This window comes from Oncorhynchus gorbuscha, linkage group LG13, assembly GCF_021184085.1.
Source record: "Oncorhynchus gorbuscha isolate QuinsamMale2020 ecotype Even-year linkage group LG13, OgorEven_v1.0, whole genome shotgun sequence".
NCBI classification, from domain to species: Eukaryota; Metazoa; Chordata; class Actinopteri; order Salmoniformes; family Salmonidae; genus Oncorhynchus; species Oncorhynchus gorbuscha.
Genome location: NC_060185.1, coordinates 8,986,497 through 9,002,808, shown reverse-complemented (window position 1 = coordinate 9,002,808; position 16,312 = coordinate 8,986,497). Strand labels below are relative to the sequence as shown.

Sequence of the window (16,312 nt, the reverse complement as noted above, 5' to 3'; positions counted from 1 at the left end):
GGCTCAGGGTTGGATGTGTTTCAGGAGAGGCTCAGGGTGTTTCAGGGGAGGCTCAGGGTGTTTCAGGGGAGGCTCAGGGTTGGATGTGTTTCAGGGGAGGCTCAGGGTTGGATGCGTTTCAGGTGGGAGGCTCAGGGTTGAATGCGTTGCAGGGGGAGGCTCAGGGTTGAATGCGTTGCAGGGGGAGGCTCAGGGTTGAATGCGTTGCAGGGGAGGCTCAGGGTTGAATGTGTTGCAGGGGAGGCTCAGGGTTGAATGTGTTGCAGGGGGAGGCTCAGGGTTGAATGTGTTGCAGGGGGAGGCTCAGGGTTGAAGGTGTTGCAGGGGAGGCTCAGGGTTGAATGTGTTGCAGGGGAGGCTCAGGGTTGAATGTGTTGCAGGGGGAGGCTCAGGGTTGAATGTGTTGCAGGGGGAGGCTCAGTTTTGGATGTGTTGCAGGAGGAGGCTCAGGGTTGGATGTGTTTCAGGGGAGGCTCCGGGTGTTTCAGGAGAGGCTCAGGGTTGAATGTGTTGCAGGGGGAGGCTCAGGGTGTTGCAGGGGGAGGCTCAGGGTGTTTCAGGGGAGGCTCAGGGTGTTTCAGGGGAGGCTGAGGGTGTTTCAGGGGAGGCTCAGGGTGTTTCAGGGGAGGCTGAGGGTGTTTCAGGGGAGGCTCAGGGTGTTTCAGGGGAGGCTCAGGGTGTTTCAGGGGAGGCTCAGGGTGTTTCGGGGAGGCTCGGGGTGTTTCGGGGAGGCTCGGGTGTTTCGGGAGGCTCGGGGTGTTGCAGGGGAGGCTCAGGATTTCGGGAGGCTGGGGTGTTGCAGGGGAGGCTCAGTGTTTGGGAGGCTCGGGGTGTTTCGGGGAGGCTCGGGTGTTTCGGGAGGCTGTGTTTCAGGGGAGGCTCGGGGTGTTTCGGGAGGCTCAGGGTGTTTCGGGGAGGCTCGTGTTTCAGGGGAGGCTCAGGGTGTTTCGGGGAGGCTCGGGGTGTTTCAGGGAGGCTCAGGGTGTTTCAGGGAGGCTCAGGGTGTTTCAGGCTCGGGGTGTTTCGGGGAGGCTCGGGGTGTTTCGGGGGAGGCTCCGGGTGTTTCGGGGAGGCTCCGGGTGTTTCGGGGAGGCTCGGGGTTGAATGTGTTGCAGGGGGAGGCTCGGGTTTGGATGTGTTTCAGGGAGGCTCAGTGTTGGATGTGTTTCAGGGAGGCTCAGTGTTGGATGTGTTGCAGGGGAGGCTCAGGGTTGAATGCCTTGCAGGGGAGGCTCAGGGTTGAATGCCTTGCAGGGGAGGCTCAGGGTTGAATGCCTTGCAGGGGAGGCTCAGGGTTGAATGCCTTGCAGGGGAGGCTCAGGGTTGAATGCCTTGCAGGGGAGGCTCAGGGTTGAATGCCTTGCAGGGGAGGCTCAGGGTTGAATGCCTTGCAGGGGGAGGCTCAGGGTTGAATGCCTTGCAGGGGGAGGCTCAGGGTTGAATGCCTTGCAGGGGGAGGCTCAGGGTTGAATGCCTTGCAGGGGGAGGCTCAGGGTTGAATGCCTTGCAGGGGGAGGCTCAGGGTTGAATGCCTTGCAGGGGGAGGCTCAGGATGGATTTTGTGTTTTGTACTGATGTTTGTGAAAAAGAGACATGGTCTGTTGAAGTTAAATATATAGAAGGAGAGTATAGTATCAATGAGGAAATACATTTGTCATGCTTCGGCATCGAGGTTCGTAGTTCTGACTTTAAAAAAAAAAAAGTTTTATTTATTCCTGTGTGTCTTCCTGTAGATGCGGACAGAGTTGTATTTCCTGTCCAGTCAGAAGAACCGTGCCAGTCTGTTTGGGATGCCCCTGATCGTTCCCTGTACGGTTCACACCAGTCAGAAGGACCTGTACGATGCTGTCTGGATACAGGTGGCCCGTCTGGCCAGCCCTCTGCCCCCGCAGGAGGCCAGCAACCATGCACAGGACTGGTCAGTACCCCACACACACACACACCTTTAACCTTTATTTAACTAGGCATTCTTATTTTCAATGACGGCCTGCGAACAACAGATTTGTACCTTGTGAGCTCGGGGGTTTGAACTCGCAACCTTCCGGTTACTAGTCCAACGCTCTAACCACTAGGCTACCCTGGCGCCCCACGTTATTGACTGAAGCTGATATTGTTTTGTAGGTTGTTAGTGATGTCATGTGTGTGTTATGTCCTTACTACAGTGATGACAGTATGGGCTACCAGTACCCCTTCACACTGAGGGTGGTGGGCAAGGATGGCAACTCATGTGCCTGGTGTCCCTGGTACAGGTGAGGCCTCCTCCACCATCATCATCATCATCATCAAAACACACATTTCTCTTCTATTACTGTATCCATCTCATGTTTGGAAAACGGCGTGTGTGGGGGAAACGGCGTGTGTGGGGGGAAACGGCGTGTGTGGGGGGAAACGGCGTGTGGGGGGAAACGGCGTGTGTGGGGGGAAACGGCGTGTGGGGGGAAACGGCGTGTGTGGGGGGAAACGGCGTGTGTGGGGGGGGAAACGTGTGGGGGAAATGGCGTGTGGGGGGAAACGGCGTGTGGGGGAAATGGCGTGTGGGGGGGGGGGAAATGGCGTGTGGGGGGGAAACGGCGTGTGGGGGAAATGGGGGGGGGAAACGGCGTGTGTGTGGGGGGAAACGGCGTGGTGTGTGGGGGAAACGGCGTGTGTGTGGGGGGGAAACGGCGTGTGTGTGGGGGGGAAACGGCGCGTGTGGGGGGGGGAATGGCGCGTGGGGGGGAATGGCGCGTGGGGGGTGGAATGGCGTGTGTGGGGGGAAATGGCGTGTGTGGGGGGGAAATGGCGTGTGTGGGGGGAAAATGGCGTGTGTGGGGAAATGGCGTGTGTGGGGAAAATGGCATGTGTGGGGAAATGGCGTGTGTGGGGGGAAAATGGCGTGTGTGGGGAAATGGTGTGTGTGGGGAAATGGCGTGTGTGTTGGTACCATCTCTGTGCTTCTGCTCGTGTGTGTTACTGTGTGTTACTGTGTGTTACTGTGTGTGTTCAGGTTCTGTCGAGGCTGTGCGGTGGACTGTACAGAGGACAGGGCCTCTGTAGGAAACGCCTGCATAGCTGTCGACTGGGACCCGACAGCGCTGCACCTCCGCTACCAGACTTCACAGGAGAGGGTAATGGTCACGTAGCCGGGGCTTTCTATATAAAGCAGGCAGGCAGGCAGGCATTCAGTTACTGTTTGATTGAATGTTAGAATGGGCATAAGGAATGACAAGAGCGCGTGGTAGGATCACCAGTGGTAGGATCACCAGTGGTAGGATCATTAGTGGTAGGATCACCAGTGGTAGGATCACCAGTGGTAGGATCATTAGTGGTAGGATCATTAGTGGTAGGATCATTAGTGGTAGGATCATTAGTGGTAGGATCATTAGTGGTAGGATCATTAGTGGTAGGATCATTAGTGGTAGGATCAGTAGTGGTAGGATCATTAGTGGTAGGATCATTAGTGGTAGGATCATTAGTGGTAGGATCATTAGTGGTAGGATCACCAGTGGTAGGATCATTAGTGGTAGGATCACCAGTGGTAGGATCACCAGTGGTAGGATCACCAGTGGTAGGATCACCAGTGGTAGGATCACCAGTGGTAGGATCACCAGTGGTAGGATCACCAGTGGTAGGATCACCAGTGGTAGGATCATTAGTGGTAGGATCATTAGTGGTAGGATCATTAGTGGTAGGATCATTAGTGGTAGGATCATTAGTGGTAGGATCATTAGTGGTAGGATCATTAGTGGTAGGATCACCAGTGGTAGGATCACCAGTGGTAGGATCACCAGTGGTAGGATCACCAGTGGTAGGATCACCAGTGGTAGGATCATTAGTGTGGTAGGATCATTAGTGTGGTAGGATCATTAGTGTGGTAGGATCATTAGTGTGGTAGGATCATTAGTGTGGTAGGATCATTAGTGTGGTAGGATCATTAGTGTGGTAGGATCATTAGTGTGGTAGGATCATTAGTGTGGTAGGATCACCAGTGGTAGGATCATTAGTGGTAGGATCATTAGTGGTAGGATCATCAGTGGTAGGATCACCAGTGGTAGGATCACCAGTGGTAGGATCACCAGTGGTAGGATCACCAGTGGTAGGATCATCAGTGGTAGGATCCACTATCTCATAAACGGCTGACCTCCTGGGCTTTTTACGAACGACGGTCTCTCGAGTTTTCCCGAGAACGGTGCTGCAAACGAAACAAATCCAGTCCTGTGGGCAAAAAAAACGCTCGTTGATGAGGGAAGTCGGAGGAGAATGGCAAGAATCGTGCTTACAGGCGGACCACAAACAGATAAATAACGGCGCAGAATCAATCATTCAATCAAATGTATTTAAAAAGTGCTGTACAGAAACCCAGCCTAAAACACCCCAAACAGCAAGCAATGCAGATGTAGAAGCACGGTGGCTAGGAAAAACTCCAGAGAAAGGCCAAAACCTAGGAAGAAACCTGGAGAGGAACCAGGCTCTGAGGGGTGGCCAATCCTCTTCTGGCTGTGCCGGGTGGAGATTATAACAGAACATATAACAGAACAAGATGTTCAAAAGTTCATAGATGCCCAGCAGGGTCAGATGATAATAATCACAGTGGTTGTAGAGGGTGCAACAGGTCGGCACCTCCAGGAGTAAATGTCAGAACAGCATCTCAGAACACAACTCGTCGGTCCTTGTCACGGAAGGGATGTTGCAGCAGACGACCACACTGGGTTCCAGTCCTATCCGCTAAAAACAAGAAGAATTGACTCCAGTGGGCACGCCACCACCAACACTGGACAAATTGAGGAGGTGAAAAACATCGCCTGGTCCCCAACGAATCCTAGTCCCTGTTGTGTCATGCTGATGGCAGTCAGGATTGGGCGTAAGCAACATGAGTTCATGGCCCCGTCCTGCCTGGCGTCAACGGTACAGGCTGGTGGCGGTGGGGTACTGGTGTGGGGAATGTTTTCCGAGCACACGTTATGTCCCCTGATACCAATTGAGCAACAGTTGAACGCCACACCTTGTAGAATCCATTCCCTGAAGAATTCGGGCTGTTCTGGAGGCAAAGTTGGATCCGACCCAGTACTAGATGGGTGTACCTAATAAACTGGCCACTGAATGTATATCATATAGCATTTTCTACAGCCCTATACATACTGGAGCAATACAGCCTTACACCTCCCTCTACCAGACAGGAGAGGGTCAGTCATCAAATCCTATAGGAAAAGATTACGTCTACACAGGTGCTGGAGATATGTTGAGTATAGAGATGCATGATGGCACCAGAGACCTTTACCCAGATCAAATCATATCAAGGCTTCCTATCTTCCCTGGCTCTGTCCCTGATCTTAGCAATGTAGTGAGGAGCAGAGTCACAGGCCCCTCTCCATCTGTCCCATCTAACCCTCTTCTCCCTGTCTCTATCTAACCCTCTTCTCCCTGTCTCCAACTAACCCTCTTCTCCCTCTATCTGTTCCGTCTAACCCTCTTCTCCCTGTCTCAATCTAACCCTCTTCTCCCTGTCTCCATCTAACCTTCTTCTCCCTCTATCTGTTCCGTCTAACCCCCTTCTCCCTGTCTCTCTCTGTCCCGTCTAACCCCCTTCTCCCTGTCTCTATCTGTCCCATCTAACCCCCTTCTCCCTGTCTCTATCTGTCCCTTCTAACCCTCTTCTCCCTGTCTCCATCTAACCCCCTTCTCCCTTTCTCTCTCTGTCCCGTCTAACCCCCTTCTCCCTGTCTCTATCTGTCCCATCTAACCCCTTCTCCCTGTCTCTATCTAACCCTCCTCTCCCTGTCTCCATCTAACCCTCTTCTCCCTGTCTCTCTCTGTCCCGTCTAACCCCCTTCTCCCTGTCTCTATCTGTCCCATCTAACCCCTTCTCCCTGTCTCTATCTGTCCCATCTAACCCTCTTCTCACTGTCTCCATCTAACCCCCTTCTCCCTGTCTCTCTCTGTCCCGTCTAACCCCCTTCTCCCTGTCTCTATCTGTCTCTATCTAACCCTCCTCTCCCTGTCTCCATCTAACCCTCTTCTCCCTGTCTCTCTCTGTTCCATCTAACCCCCTTCTCCCTGTCTCTCTCTGTTCTGTCTAACCCCCTTCTCCCTGTCTCTCTCTGTTCTGTCTAACCCCCTTCTTCCTGTCTCTATCTGTCCCGTCTAACCCCTTCTCCCTGTCTCTCTCTGTTCCGTCTAACCCCCTTCTCCCTGTCTCTCTCTGTTCCTTCTAACCCCCTTCTCCCTGTCTATATGTCCCGTCTAACCCCCTTCTCCCTGTCTATCAGTTCCGTCTAACTCTCTTCTCCCTGTCTCTCCCTGTCTCCATCTAACCCTCTTCTCCCGGTCCCGATCTGTCCCGTCTAACCCCCTTCTCCCTGTCTATCAGTTCCGTCTAACCCCCTTCTCTCCGTCTCTCTCTCTCTCTAGATAGTAGAGGAGCACTGTAGTGTGCAGCAGAGTCGCAGGGCCCAGGCAGAGCCCATCAGTCTAGACAGTTGTCTGAAGGCCTTCACCAGTGAGGAGGAGCTGGGAGAGGATGAGCTCTACTACTGCTCCAAGTGCAAGACCCACCGCCTGGCCACCAAGAAACTGGACCTGTGGAGGCTGCCGCCTATACTGGTCAGAACACTGACACACACACACTGTAGTTAGATGTTATGAGGCAGCCACTCATACTGGTCAGAACACTGACACACACACACTGTAGTTAGATGTTATGAGGCAGCCACTCATACTGGTCAGAACACTGACACACACTGTAGTTAGATGTAATGAGGATACCAGATACTAGTATTGCCCAGTATACCCAAACTTTGCTACTTTTTCGATATGAGAAGATGAAAAACGGTTCGGTACAAGATGTGTCTCACGTCATGTACGGATTGAGAGGATCCAGTCTGTCTAGTAATTTGTCTGAATCTTCTCTAGGGGGCGGTAGTAAGCTAGCCAGGCTATTTGTCTTCTCAAGGGGGTCAGGAGTAAGCTAGCCAGGCTACTTGTGTTCTCAAGGGGGCAGTAGTAAGCTAGCCAGACTACTTGTCTTCTCAAGGGGGGCAGGAGTAAGCTAGCCAGACTACTTGTGTTCTCAAGGGGGCAGTAGTGAGCTAGCCAGGCTACTTGTGTTCTCAAGGGGGCAGTAGTAAGCTAGCCAGACTACTTGTCTTCTCAAGGGGGGCAGGAGTAAGCTAGCCAGACTACTTGTCTTCTCAAGGGGGGCAGGAGTAAGCTAGCCAGACTACTTGTGTTCTCAAGGGGGCAGTAGTAAGCTAGCCAGGCTACTTGTGTTCTCAAGGGGGCAGGAGTAAGCTAGCCAGACTACTTGTCTTCTCAAGGGGGGCAGGAGTAAGCTAGCCAGACTACTTGTCTTCTCTAGGGGGCAGTAGTAAGCTAGCCAGGCTACTTGTGCCTGTAGATGACACAGCCCGAGCCACATTTGATAACCCCGAGAATACCATCCCCACAGTGAAGCATGGTGGTGGCAGCATCATGCTGTGGGGATGTTTTCCATCGGCAGGGAAACTGGTCAGAATTGAAGGAATGATGGATGGCACTAAATAAAGGGAAATTCTTGAGGGAAACCTGTTTCAGTCTTCCAGAGATTTGAGACTGGGACGGAGGTTCACCTTCCAGCAGGACAATGACCCTAAGCATACTGCTAAAGCAACACTCGAGTGGTTAAAGGGAAAACATTTAAATGTCTCGGAATGGCCTATTCAAAACCCGTGGGGGATAGATATGCACACAAGTTTTCTGTTTTTTTTTGTTGTCTTATTTCTTGTTTTCACAATAAAACATATTTTGCATCTTCAAAGTGGTAGGGATGTTGTGTGAATCAAATGATACAACCCCCCAAAAAAAAAATATATATATATATTTTAATTCCAGGTTGTGGGGCAACAAAATAAGAAAAATGCCAAGGGGGGGTGATACCCGTAAACCTAGTGGTCAAACTGACAATTTTTCCAATCGTTTTTCCCATAGTGGATTTTAGAAACACTTAAAATAAGGGCTGTGTTTCGTGTAATGTTTACCCTGGCGTGACGTTTTGAGAACTGTGGAAATCTCTCTCTCTTCTAAAATCCCCTATTGGAAAAATGATTGGAACCATTTTCCTGTATGACCGCTAGGTTTTATGGGTATTATGACTTCTACTGTGGTACTCTGTGGTCTGTCAGTATTAGACAGAATGTCGTGACCCCCACCCGCCTTTGGGGAAAACAACCTGTGGTTACCTCATTTGGCTCACAGCAAAACTACATTTTAAGAAAAGTACAACATGTCTCAAGATGACTATTCAACTTTGCCTGCTCCCGAGCGTTTTCACTCCTTAGAAAAACTTAGTATTCTAGGGCTTCCCTCTGGACCATTTTTTTGACGGTGCTAGCAGCCAGGTGACTGAGTGCTAGCTAGCTACCGACCGGAACATTAAGCTTGCCAAGACCAACAACACATAAAAAAATGACTATAAAGTAGTGAGTGGAGTTACAAACAGATTATACTTAAACAAGTTAAATATCTTACTTGTGAAGAAATGTTTTCCACAAACATATTGTATTTACGTGTAGCCTACTTGGACACTCCGGTCCCCACATTTCCAACTCTCTCACGCCATCTGTACTTTACCTTTTATAAAATTTATATATTTGTCAACTTTTACATCACTACATTACCCAAAAAAGGTAATGTACTTTTTACTCCGTACAATTTCCCTGACACCCAAAAGTACTTCTTTCATTTTGAATGGAAAATGGTCCAATTCATACACTTACCAAGAGAACATCCCTGGTCATCCCTACTGCCTCTGATCTGGAGGACTCACTAAACAGAGAACATCCCTGGTCATCCCTACTGCCTCTGGTCTGGAGGACTCACTAAACAGAGAGCATCCCTGGTCATCCCTACTGCCTCTGATCTGGAGGACTCACTAAACAGAGAACATCCCTGGTCATCCCTACTGCCTCTGATCTGGAGGACTCACTAAACAGAGAACATCCCTGGTCATCCCTACTGCCTCTGGTCTGGAGGACTCACTAAACAGAGAACATCCCTGGTCATCCCTACTGCCTCTGATCTGGAGGACTCACTAAACAGAGAACATCCCTGGTCATCCCTACTGCCTCTGGTCTGGAGGACTCACTAAACAGAGAGCATCCCTGGTCATCCCTAATGCCTCTGATCTGGAGGACTCACTAAACAGAGAACATCCCTGGTCATCCCTACTGCCTCTGATCTGGAGGACTCACTAACCAGAGAACATCCATGGTCATCCCTACTGCCTCTGATCTGGAGGACTCACTAAACAGAGAACATCCCTGGTCATCCCTACTGCCTCTGATCTGGCGGACTCACTAAACAGAGAACATCCCTGGTCATCCCTACTGCCTCTGATCTGGCGGACTCACTAAACAGAGAACATCCCTGGTCATCCCTACTGCCTCTGATCTGGAGGACTCACTAAACAGAGAACATCCCTGGTCCTCCCTCTAGCCTCTGATCTGGCGGACTCACTAAACAGAGAACATCCCTGGTCATCCCTACTGCCTCTGATCTGGAGGACTCGAATCAAATTGTACTTCAGGTGTAGTAGACCTTACAGTGAAATGCTGAATACAACAGGTGTAGTAGACCTTACAGTGAAATGCTGAATACAACAGGTGTAGTAGACCTTACAGTGAAATGCTGAATACAACAGGTGTAGTAGACCTTACAGTGAAATGCTGAATACAACAGGTGTGGTAGACCTTACAGTGAAATGCTGAATACAACAGGTGTATGTGGAGGCTATATACAGGGGGTACAGAGTCAATGTGGAGGCTATATACAGGGGGTACAGAGTCGATGTGCAGGGGCACCGGTGTCGAGGTAATTGAGGTAATATGTACTCACTAAACACAAATGCTTTGTTTTGTAAATTGTGTTGGAGTGTGCCCCTGGCTATCGTGCCGTCTGGTTTGCTTAATATAAGGAATTTGAAATGGTTTATACTTTTGATACTTAAGTACACTTTCATATTATAGTTATCGATCATATTATACTAATAGATCATATTATAGTGTATAGATACTTAAGTACGGGCCAGCAGCATACCACCCTGCATCCTACTGCTGGCTTGCTTCTGAAGCGAAGCAGGGATGGTCCTGTCGGTCACTAGATGGGAGACCAGATGCTGCTGGAAGAGGTGTTGGAGGGCCAGTAGGAGGCACTCTTTCCTCTAGTCTAAAAAAAAAAATATCCCAATGACCCAGGGCAGTGATTGGGGACATTGCCCTGTATAGGCTGCCGTCTTTCGGAAGGGACGTTAAATGGGGGTTTCTGACTCTCTGTGGTCATTAAAGATCCCATGGCACTTATCGTAAGAGTAGGGGTGTTAACCCTGGTATCCTGGCTAAATTCCGAATCTGGCCCTCAAACCATCATGGTCACCTAATTATCCCCAACTTAATTTTGACTCATTCATCCACCCCTCCTCTCCCCTGTAACTATTCCCCAGGTCGTTGCTGTAAATGAGAATGTGTCAACTTCCCAGGTAAAATAAAAATAAACATTTTAGCAATTCCATTTACTTTTGGTACTTTTGGTATATTTAAAACCAAATACTTTCAAACTTTTACTCAAGTAGTATTTTAGAGGGTGACTTGAGTCATTTCCTATTAAGGTATCTTAACTTTAACTGAAGTCTGATTATTGGGTACTTTTTCCACCCCAGACGGCACCCTATACAGGGCAATGTCCCCAATCACTGCCCTGGGTAATATAATAATAATATATAATAATATATGCCATAATATAATATATAATATAATAATAATATATGCCATTTAGCAGACGCTTTTGTCCAAAGCGACTTACAGTCATGTGTGCATACATTCTACGTATGGGTGGTCCCGGGGATAGAAGCCACTACCCTGGCGTTACAAGCGCCATGCTCTACCAACTGAGCTACATTGGGATATTTTTTTTAGACTAGAGGAAAGAGTGCCTCCTACTGGCCTCCTTTTTGGCGTGTTTTGTTATTTCTGTGTGAAAAAAGAGTGGACTCTTTGACCCCCATTTGTAAATGAATATTTGTTTTTCCCAATTTATGGCCGTGGTCGAGGGGAATTATTCATTACGTGAATATCGACTCGGAGTAAGGGGAATAATAGTCGAATGCCATGAGAGCCAATCAAACAAATATTCAATGCTGTGGTATAATTAGCTATATTGAATCATAGGTCTAATAAATATCATGTCATATGACCCAATATGTCCACAGATTAGCAAATTAACCCCTGATATGTATCAAATTACATTTTAAAATAGTTCAGATTTATTTTCAATGCTCTGCGTCTCAGGAATGGTTTTGCATCAGGAACATTTAAGATATTCTTGTTTTATTTGTTAAAGAACTGAATATAGAACACATTCTGTGTGTGGTTTTTAGTTGGTCAACCACTTATCAACATGTTGAGCAATGTTCAGAAAAGTAAAGCTCAGTGGTTATTCAGTGATTTTAAGATAATAGGCTTTTCTTTCTTTTCTTTGTTTTGCTGTGGTTTCAAATATTGTTTATGTATTGCGTTTTGGTATTGAGTATCGTGATACTATACCAGGTATTGAAGTAAGAATTCTGGTATTGTGACAACACTACCAGGTACTGTAGTTAGATGTTATGATGCTAGCAGGTACTGTAGTTAGATGTTATGATGCTAGCAGGTACTGTAGTTAGATGTTATGATGCTAGCAGGTACTGTAGTTAGATGTTATGATGCTAGCAGGTACTGTAGTTAGATGTTATGATGCTAGCAGGTACTGTAGTTAGATGTTATGATGCTAGCAGGTACTGTAGTTAGATGTTATGAGGAAGTAGTGCTCTATAGAGAATAGGGTGCCATTTGGGAGGTACCTTTTAAGTTTTTCAGAACATCCACAAGATGGGGCACATGATACACTACTACATAGCACCCAGCCAAACTACATAGCACCCAGCCTCAATACATAACAGCCACCATCACCACATAGCACCCACCATCACTACATAGTACCCACCATCACTACATAGTACCCACCATCACTACATAGCACCCAGCCTCACTACATAGCACCCACCATCACTACATAGCAGCCACCATCACTACATAGCACCCAGCCTCACACATAGCACCCAGCCATCACTACATAGCAGCCACCATCACTACATAGCACCCACCACCACTACATAGCACCCACCACCACTACATAGCACCCACCACCACTACATAGCACCCACCACCACTACATAGCACCCTGCCTCACTACATAGCAGCCACCATCACTACATGGCAGCCACCATCACTACATAGCACCCACCATCACTACATAACAGCCACCACCACTACATAGCAGCCACCATCACTACATAGCAGCCACCATCACTACATAGCACCCAGCCTCACTACATAGCAGCCAGCCTCACTACATAGCAGCCAGCATCACTACATAGCATCCAGCCTCACTACATAGCAGCCACCATCACTACATAGCAGCCACCACCACTACATAGCACCCAGCATCACTACATAGCACCCAGCCTCACTACATAGCACCCAGCCTCACTACATAGCACCCACCATCACTACATAGCAGCCACCATCACTACATAGCAGCCAGCCTCACTACATAGCAGCCACCATCACTACATAGCACCCAGCATCACTACATAGCAGCCAGCATCACTACATAGCACCCAGCATCACTACATAGCACCCAGCCTCACTACATAGCAGCCACCATCACTACATAGCAGCCAACATCACTACATAGCAGCCACCATCACTACATAGCAGCCAGCATCACTACATAGCAGCCAGCATCACTACATAGCAGCCAGCATCACTACATAGCAGCCACCATCACTACATAGCAGCCACCATCACTACATAGCACCCACCATCACTACATAGCAGCCACCATCACTACATAGCACCCACCATCACTACATAGCACCCACCATCACTACATAGCAGCCACCACCACTACATAGCACCCACCATCACTACATAGCAGCCACCATCACTACATAGCACCCAGCCTCACTACATAGCAGCCACCATCACTACATAGCACCCAGCCTCACTACATAGCAGCCAGCCTCACTACATAGCAGCCAGCCTCACTACATAGCAGCCAGCCTCACTACATAGCAGCCAGCCTCACTACATAGCATCCAGCCTCACTACATAACAGCCACCATCACTAAATAGCTGCCACCATCACTACATAGCACCCAGCATCACTACATAGCACCCACCACCACTAAATAGCAGCCACCATCACTACATAGCACCCACCATCACTACATAGCACCCACCACCACTAAATAGCAGCCACCATCACTACATAGCAGCCACCATCACTACATAGCAGCCACCATCACTACATAGCACCCAGCCTTACTACATAGCAGCCACCACCACTACATAGCACCCACCACCACTACATAGCACCCACCACCACTACATAGCACCCACCATCACTACATAGCAGCCACCATCACTACATAGCAGCCACCATCACTGCATAGCAGCCACCATCACTACATAGCACCCACCACCACTACATAGCAGCCAGCCTCACTACATAGTACCCACCATCACTACATAGCAGCCACCATCACTACATAGCAGCCACCATCACTACATAGCAGCCACCATCACTACATAGCAGCCACCATCACTACATAGCAGCCACCATCACTACATAGCATCCAGCCTCACTACATAGCAGCCACCACCACTACATAGCAGCCACCACCACTACATAGCAGCCACCATCACTACATAGCAGCCACCATCACTACATAGCACCCACCATCACTACATAGCAGCCACCATCACTACATAGCAGCCACCATCACTACATAGCACCCACCATCACTACATAGCACCCACCATCACTACATAGCAGCCACCATCACTACATAGCAGCCACCATCACTACATAGCAGCCACCATCACTACATAGCAGCCACCACCACTACATAGCACCCACCACAACTACATAGCAGCCACCACCACTACATAGCAGCCACCACCACTACATAGCAGCCACCACCACTACATAGCACCCACCACCACTACATAGCACCCAGCCTCACTACATAGCAGCCACCACCACTACATAGCACCCAGCCTCACTACATAGCAGCCACCACCACTACATAGCAGCCACCACCACTACATAGCACCCAGCCTCACTACATAGCACCCAGCCTCACTACATAGTACCCACCACCACTATATAGCAGCCACCACCACTACATAGCAGCCAGCCTCACTACATAGCACCCAGCCTCACTACATAGTACCCATCATCACTACATAGCAGCCACCACCACTACATAGCACCCACCACCACTACATAGCACCCAGCACCACTACATAGCACCCAGCCTCACTACATAGCAGCCAGCCTCACTACATAGTACCCACCATCACTACATAGCAGCCAGCCTCACTACATAGCAGCCACCATCACTACATAGCAGCCACCATCACTACATAGAACCCAGCCTCACTACATAGCACCCACCACCACTACATAGCAGCCAGCATCACTACATAGCACCCAGCCTCACTACATAGCACCCACCATCACTACATAGCAGCCACCACCACTACATAGCACCCACCATCACTACATAGCAGCCAGCATCACTACATAGCACCCACCATCACTACATAGCACCCAAATCAAATCAAATCAAAATCAAATCAAATTTTATTTGTCACATACACATGGTTAGCAGATGTTAATGCGAGTGTAGCGAAATGCTTGTGCTTCTAGTTCCGACAATGCAGTGATAACCAACAAGTAATCTAACTAACAATTCCAAAACTACAGTCTTATACACAGTGTAAGGGGATAAGGAACATGTACATAAGGATATATGAATGAGTGATGGTACAGAGCAGCATACAGTAGATGGTATCGAGTACAGTATATACATATGAGATGAGTGTGTAGACAAAGTAAACAAAGTGGCATAGTTAAAGTGGCTAGTGATACATGTGTTACATAAGGATGCAGTCGATGTTGTAGAGTACAGTATATACATATGTATATGAGATGAATAATGTAGGGTAAGTAACATTATATAAGGTAGCATTGTTTAAAGTGGCTAGTGATATATTTACATCATTTCCCATCAATTCCCATTATTAAAATGGCTGGAGTTGGGTCAGTGTCAATGACAGTGTGTTGGCAGCAGCCACTCAATGTTAGTGGTGGCTATTTAACAGTCTGATGGCCTTGAGATAGAAGCTGTTTTTCAGTCTCTCGGTCCCAGCTTTGATGCACCTGTACTGACCTCGCCTTCTGGATGATAGCGGGGTGAACAGGCAGTGGTTCGGGTGGTTGATGTCCTTGATGATCTTTATGGCCTTCCTGTAACAACGGGTGGTGTAGGTGTCCTGGAGGGCAGGTAGTTTGCCCCCGGTGATGCGTTGTGCAGTCCTCACTACCCTCTGGAGAGCCTTACGGTTGAGGGCGGAGCAGTTGCCGTACCAGGCGGTGATACAGCCCGCCAGGATGCTCTCGATTGTGCATCTGTAGAAGTTTGTGAGTGCTTTTGGTGACAAGCCGAATTTCTTCAGCCTCCTGAGGTTGAATAGGCGCTGCTGCGCCTTCTTCACGGCGCTGTCAGTGTGAGTGGACCAATTCAGTTTGTCTGTGATGTGTATGCCGAGGAACTTAAACTAGCTACCCTCTCCACTACTGTTCCATCGATGTGGATAGGGGGTGTTCCCTCTGCTGTTTCCTGAAGTCCACAATCATCTCCTTAGTTTTGTTGACGTTGAGTGTGAGGTTATTTTCCTGACACCACACTCCAAGGGCCCTCACCTCCTCCCTGTAGGCCGTCTCGTCGTTGTTGGTAATCAAGCCTACCACTGTTGTGTCGTCCGCAAACTTGATGATTGAGTTGGAGGCGTGCGTGGCCACGCAGTCGTGGGTGAACAGGGAGTACAGGAGAGGGCTCAGAACGCACCCTTGTGGGGCCCCGTGTTGAGGATCAGCGGGAGGAGATGTTGTTGCCTACCCTCACCACCTGGGGGCGGCCCGTCAGGAAGTCCAGTACCCAGTTGCACAGGGCGGGGTCGAGACCCAGGGTCTCGAGCTTGATGACGAGCTTGGAGGGTACTATGGTGTTGAATGCCGAGCTGTAGTCGATGAACAGCATTCTCACATAGGTATTCCTCTTGTCCAGGTGGGTTAGGGCAGTGTGCAGTGTGGTTGAGATTGCATCGTCTGTGGACCTATTTGGGCGGTAAGCAAATTGGAGTGGGTCTAGGGTGTCAGGTAGGGTGGAGGTGAGATGGTCCTTGACTAGTCTCTC

At 49.2% G+C, this 16,312-nt stretch overlaps 1 protein-coding gene across 1 annotated transcript in view; it reads left to right on the top strand.

The window, feature by feature from the left end:
* The window catches only part of LOC123993837 (ubiquitin carboxyl-terminal hydrolase 32-like), a 136,928-nt gene that overhangs the window by 115,374 nt on the left and 5,242 nt on the right, over positions 1 to 16,312 (top strand). Inside the window, exons 25-28 of the mRNA XM_046296304.1 lie at positions 1,734 to 1,918; positions 2,163 to 2,249; positions 2,987 to 3,107; positions 6,388 to 6,579. Coding sequence (XP_046152260.1) covers positions 1,734 to 1,918; positions 2,163 to 2,249; positions 2,987 to 3,107; positions 6,388 to 6,579 — 585 coding nt within the window. The remainder of the gene's footprint in view (positions 1 to 1,733; positions 1,919 to 2,162; positions 2,250 to 2,986; positions 3,108 to 6,387; positions 6,580 to 16,312) is intronic.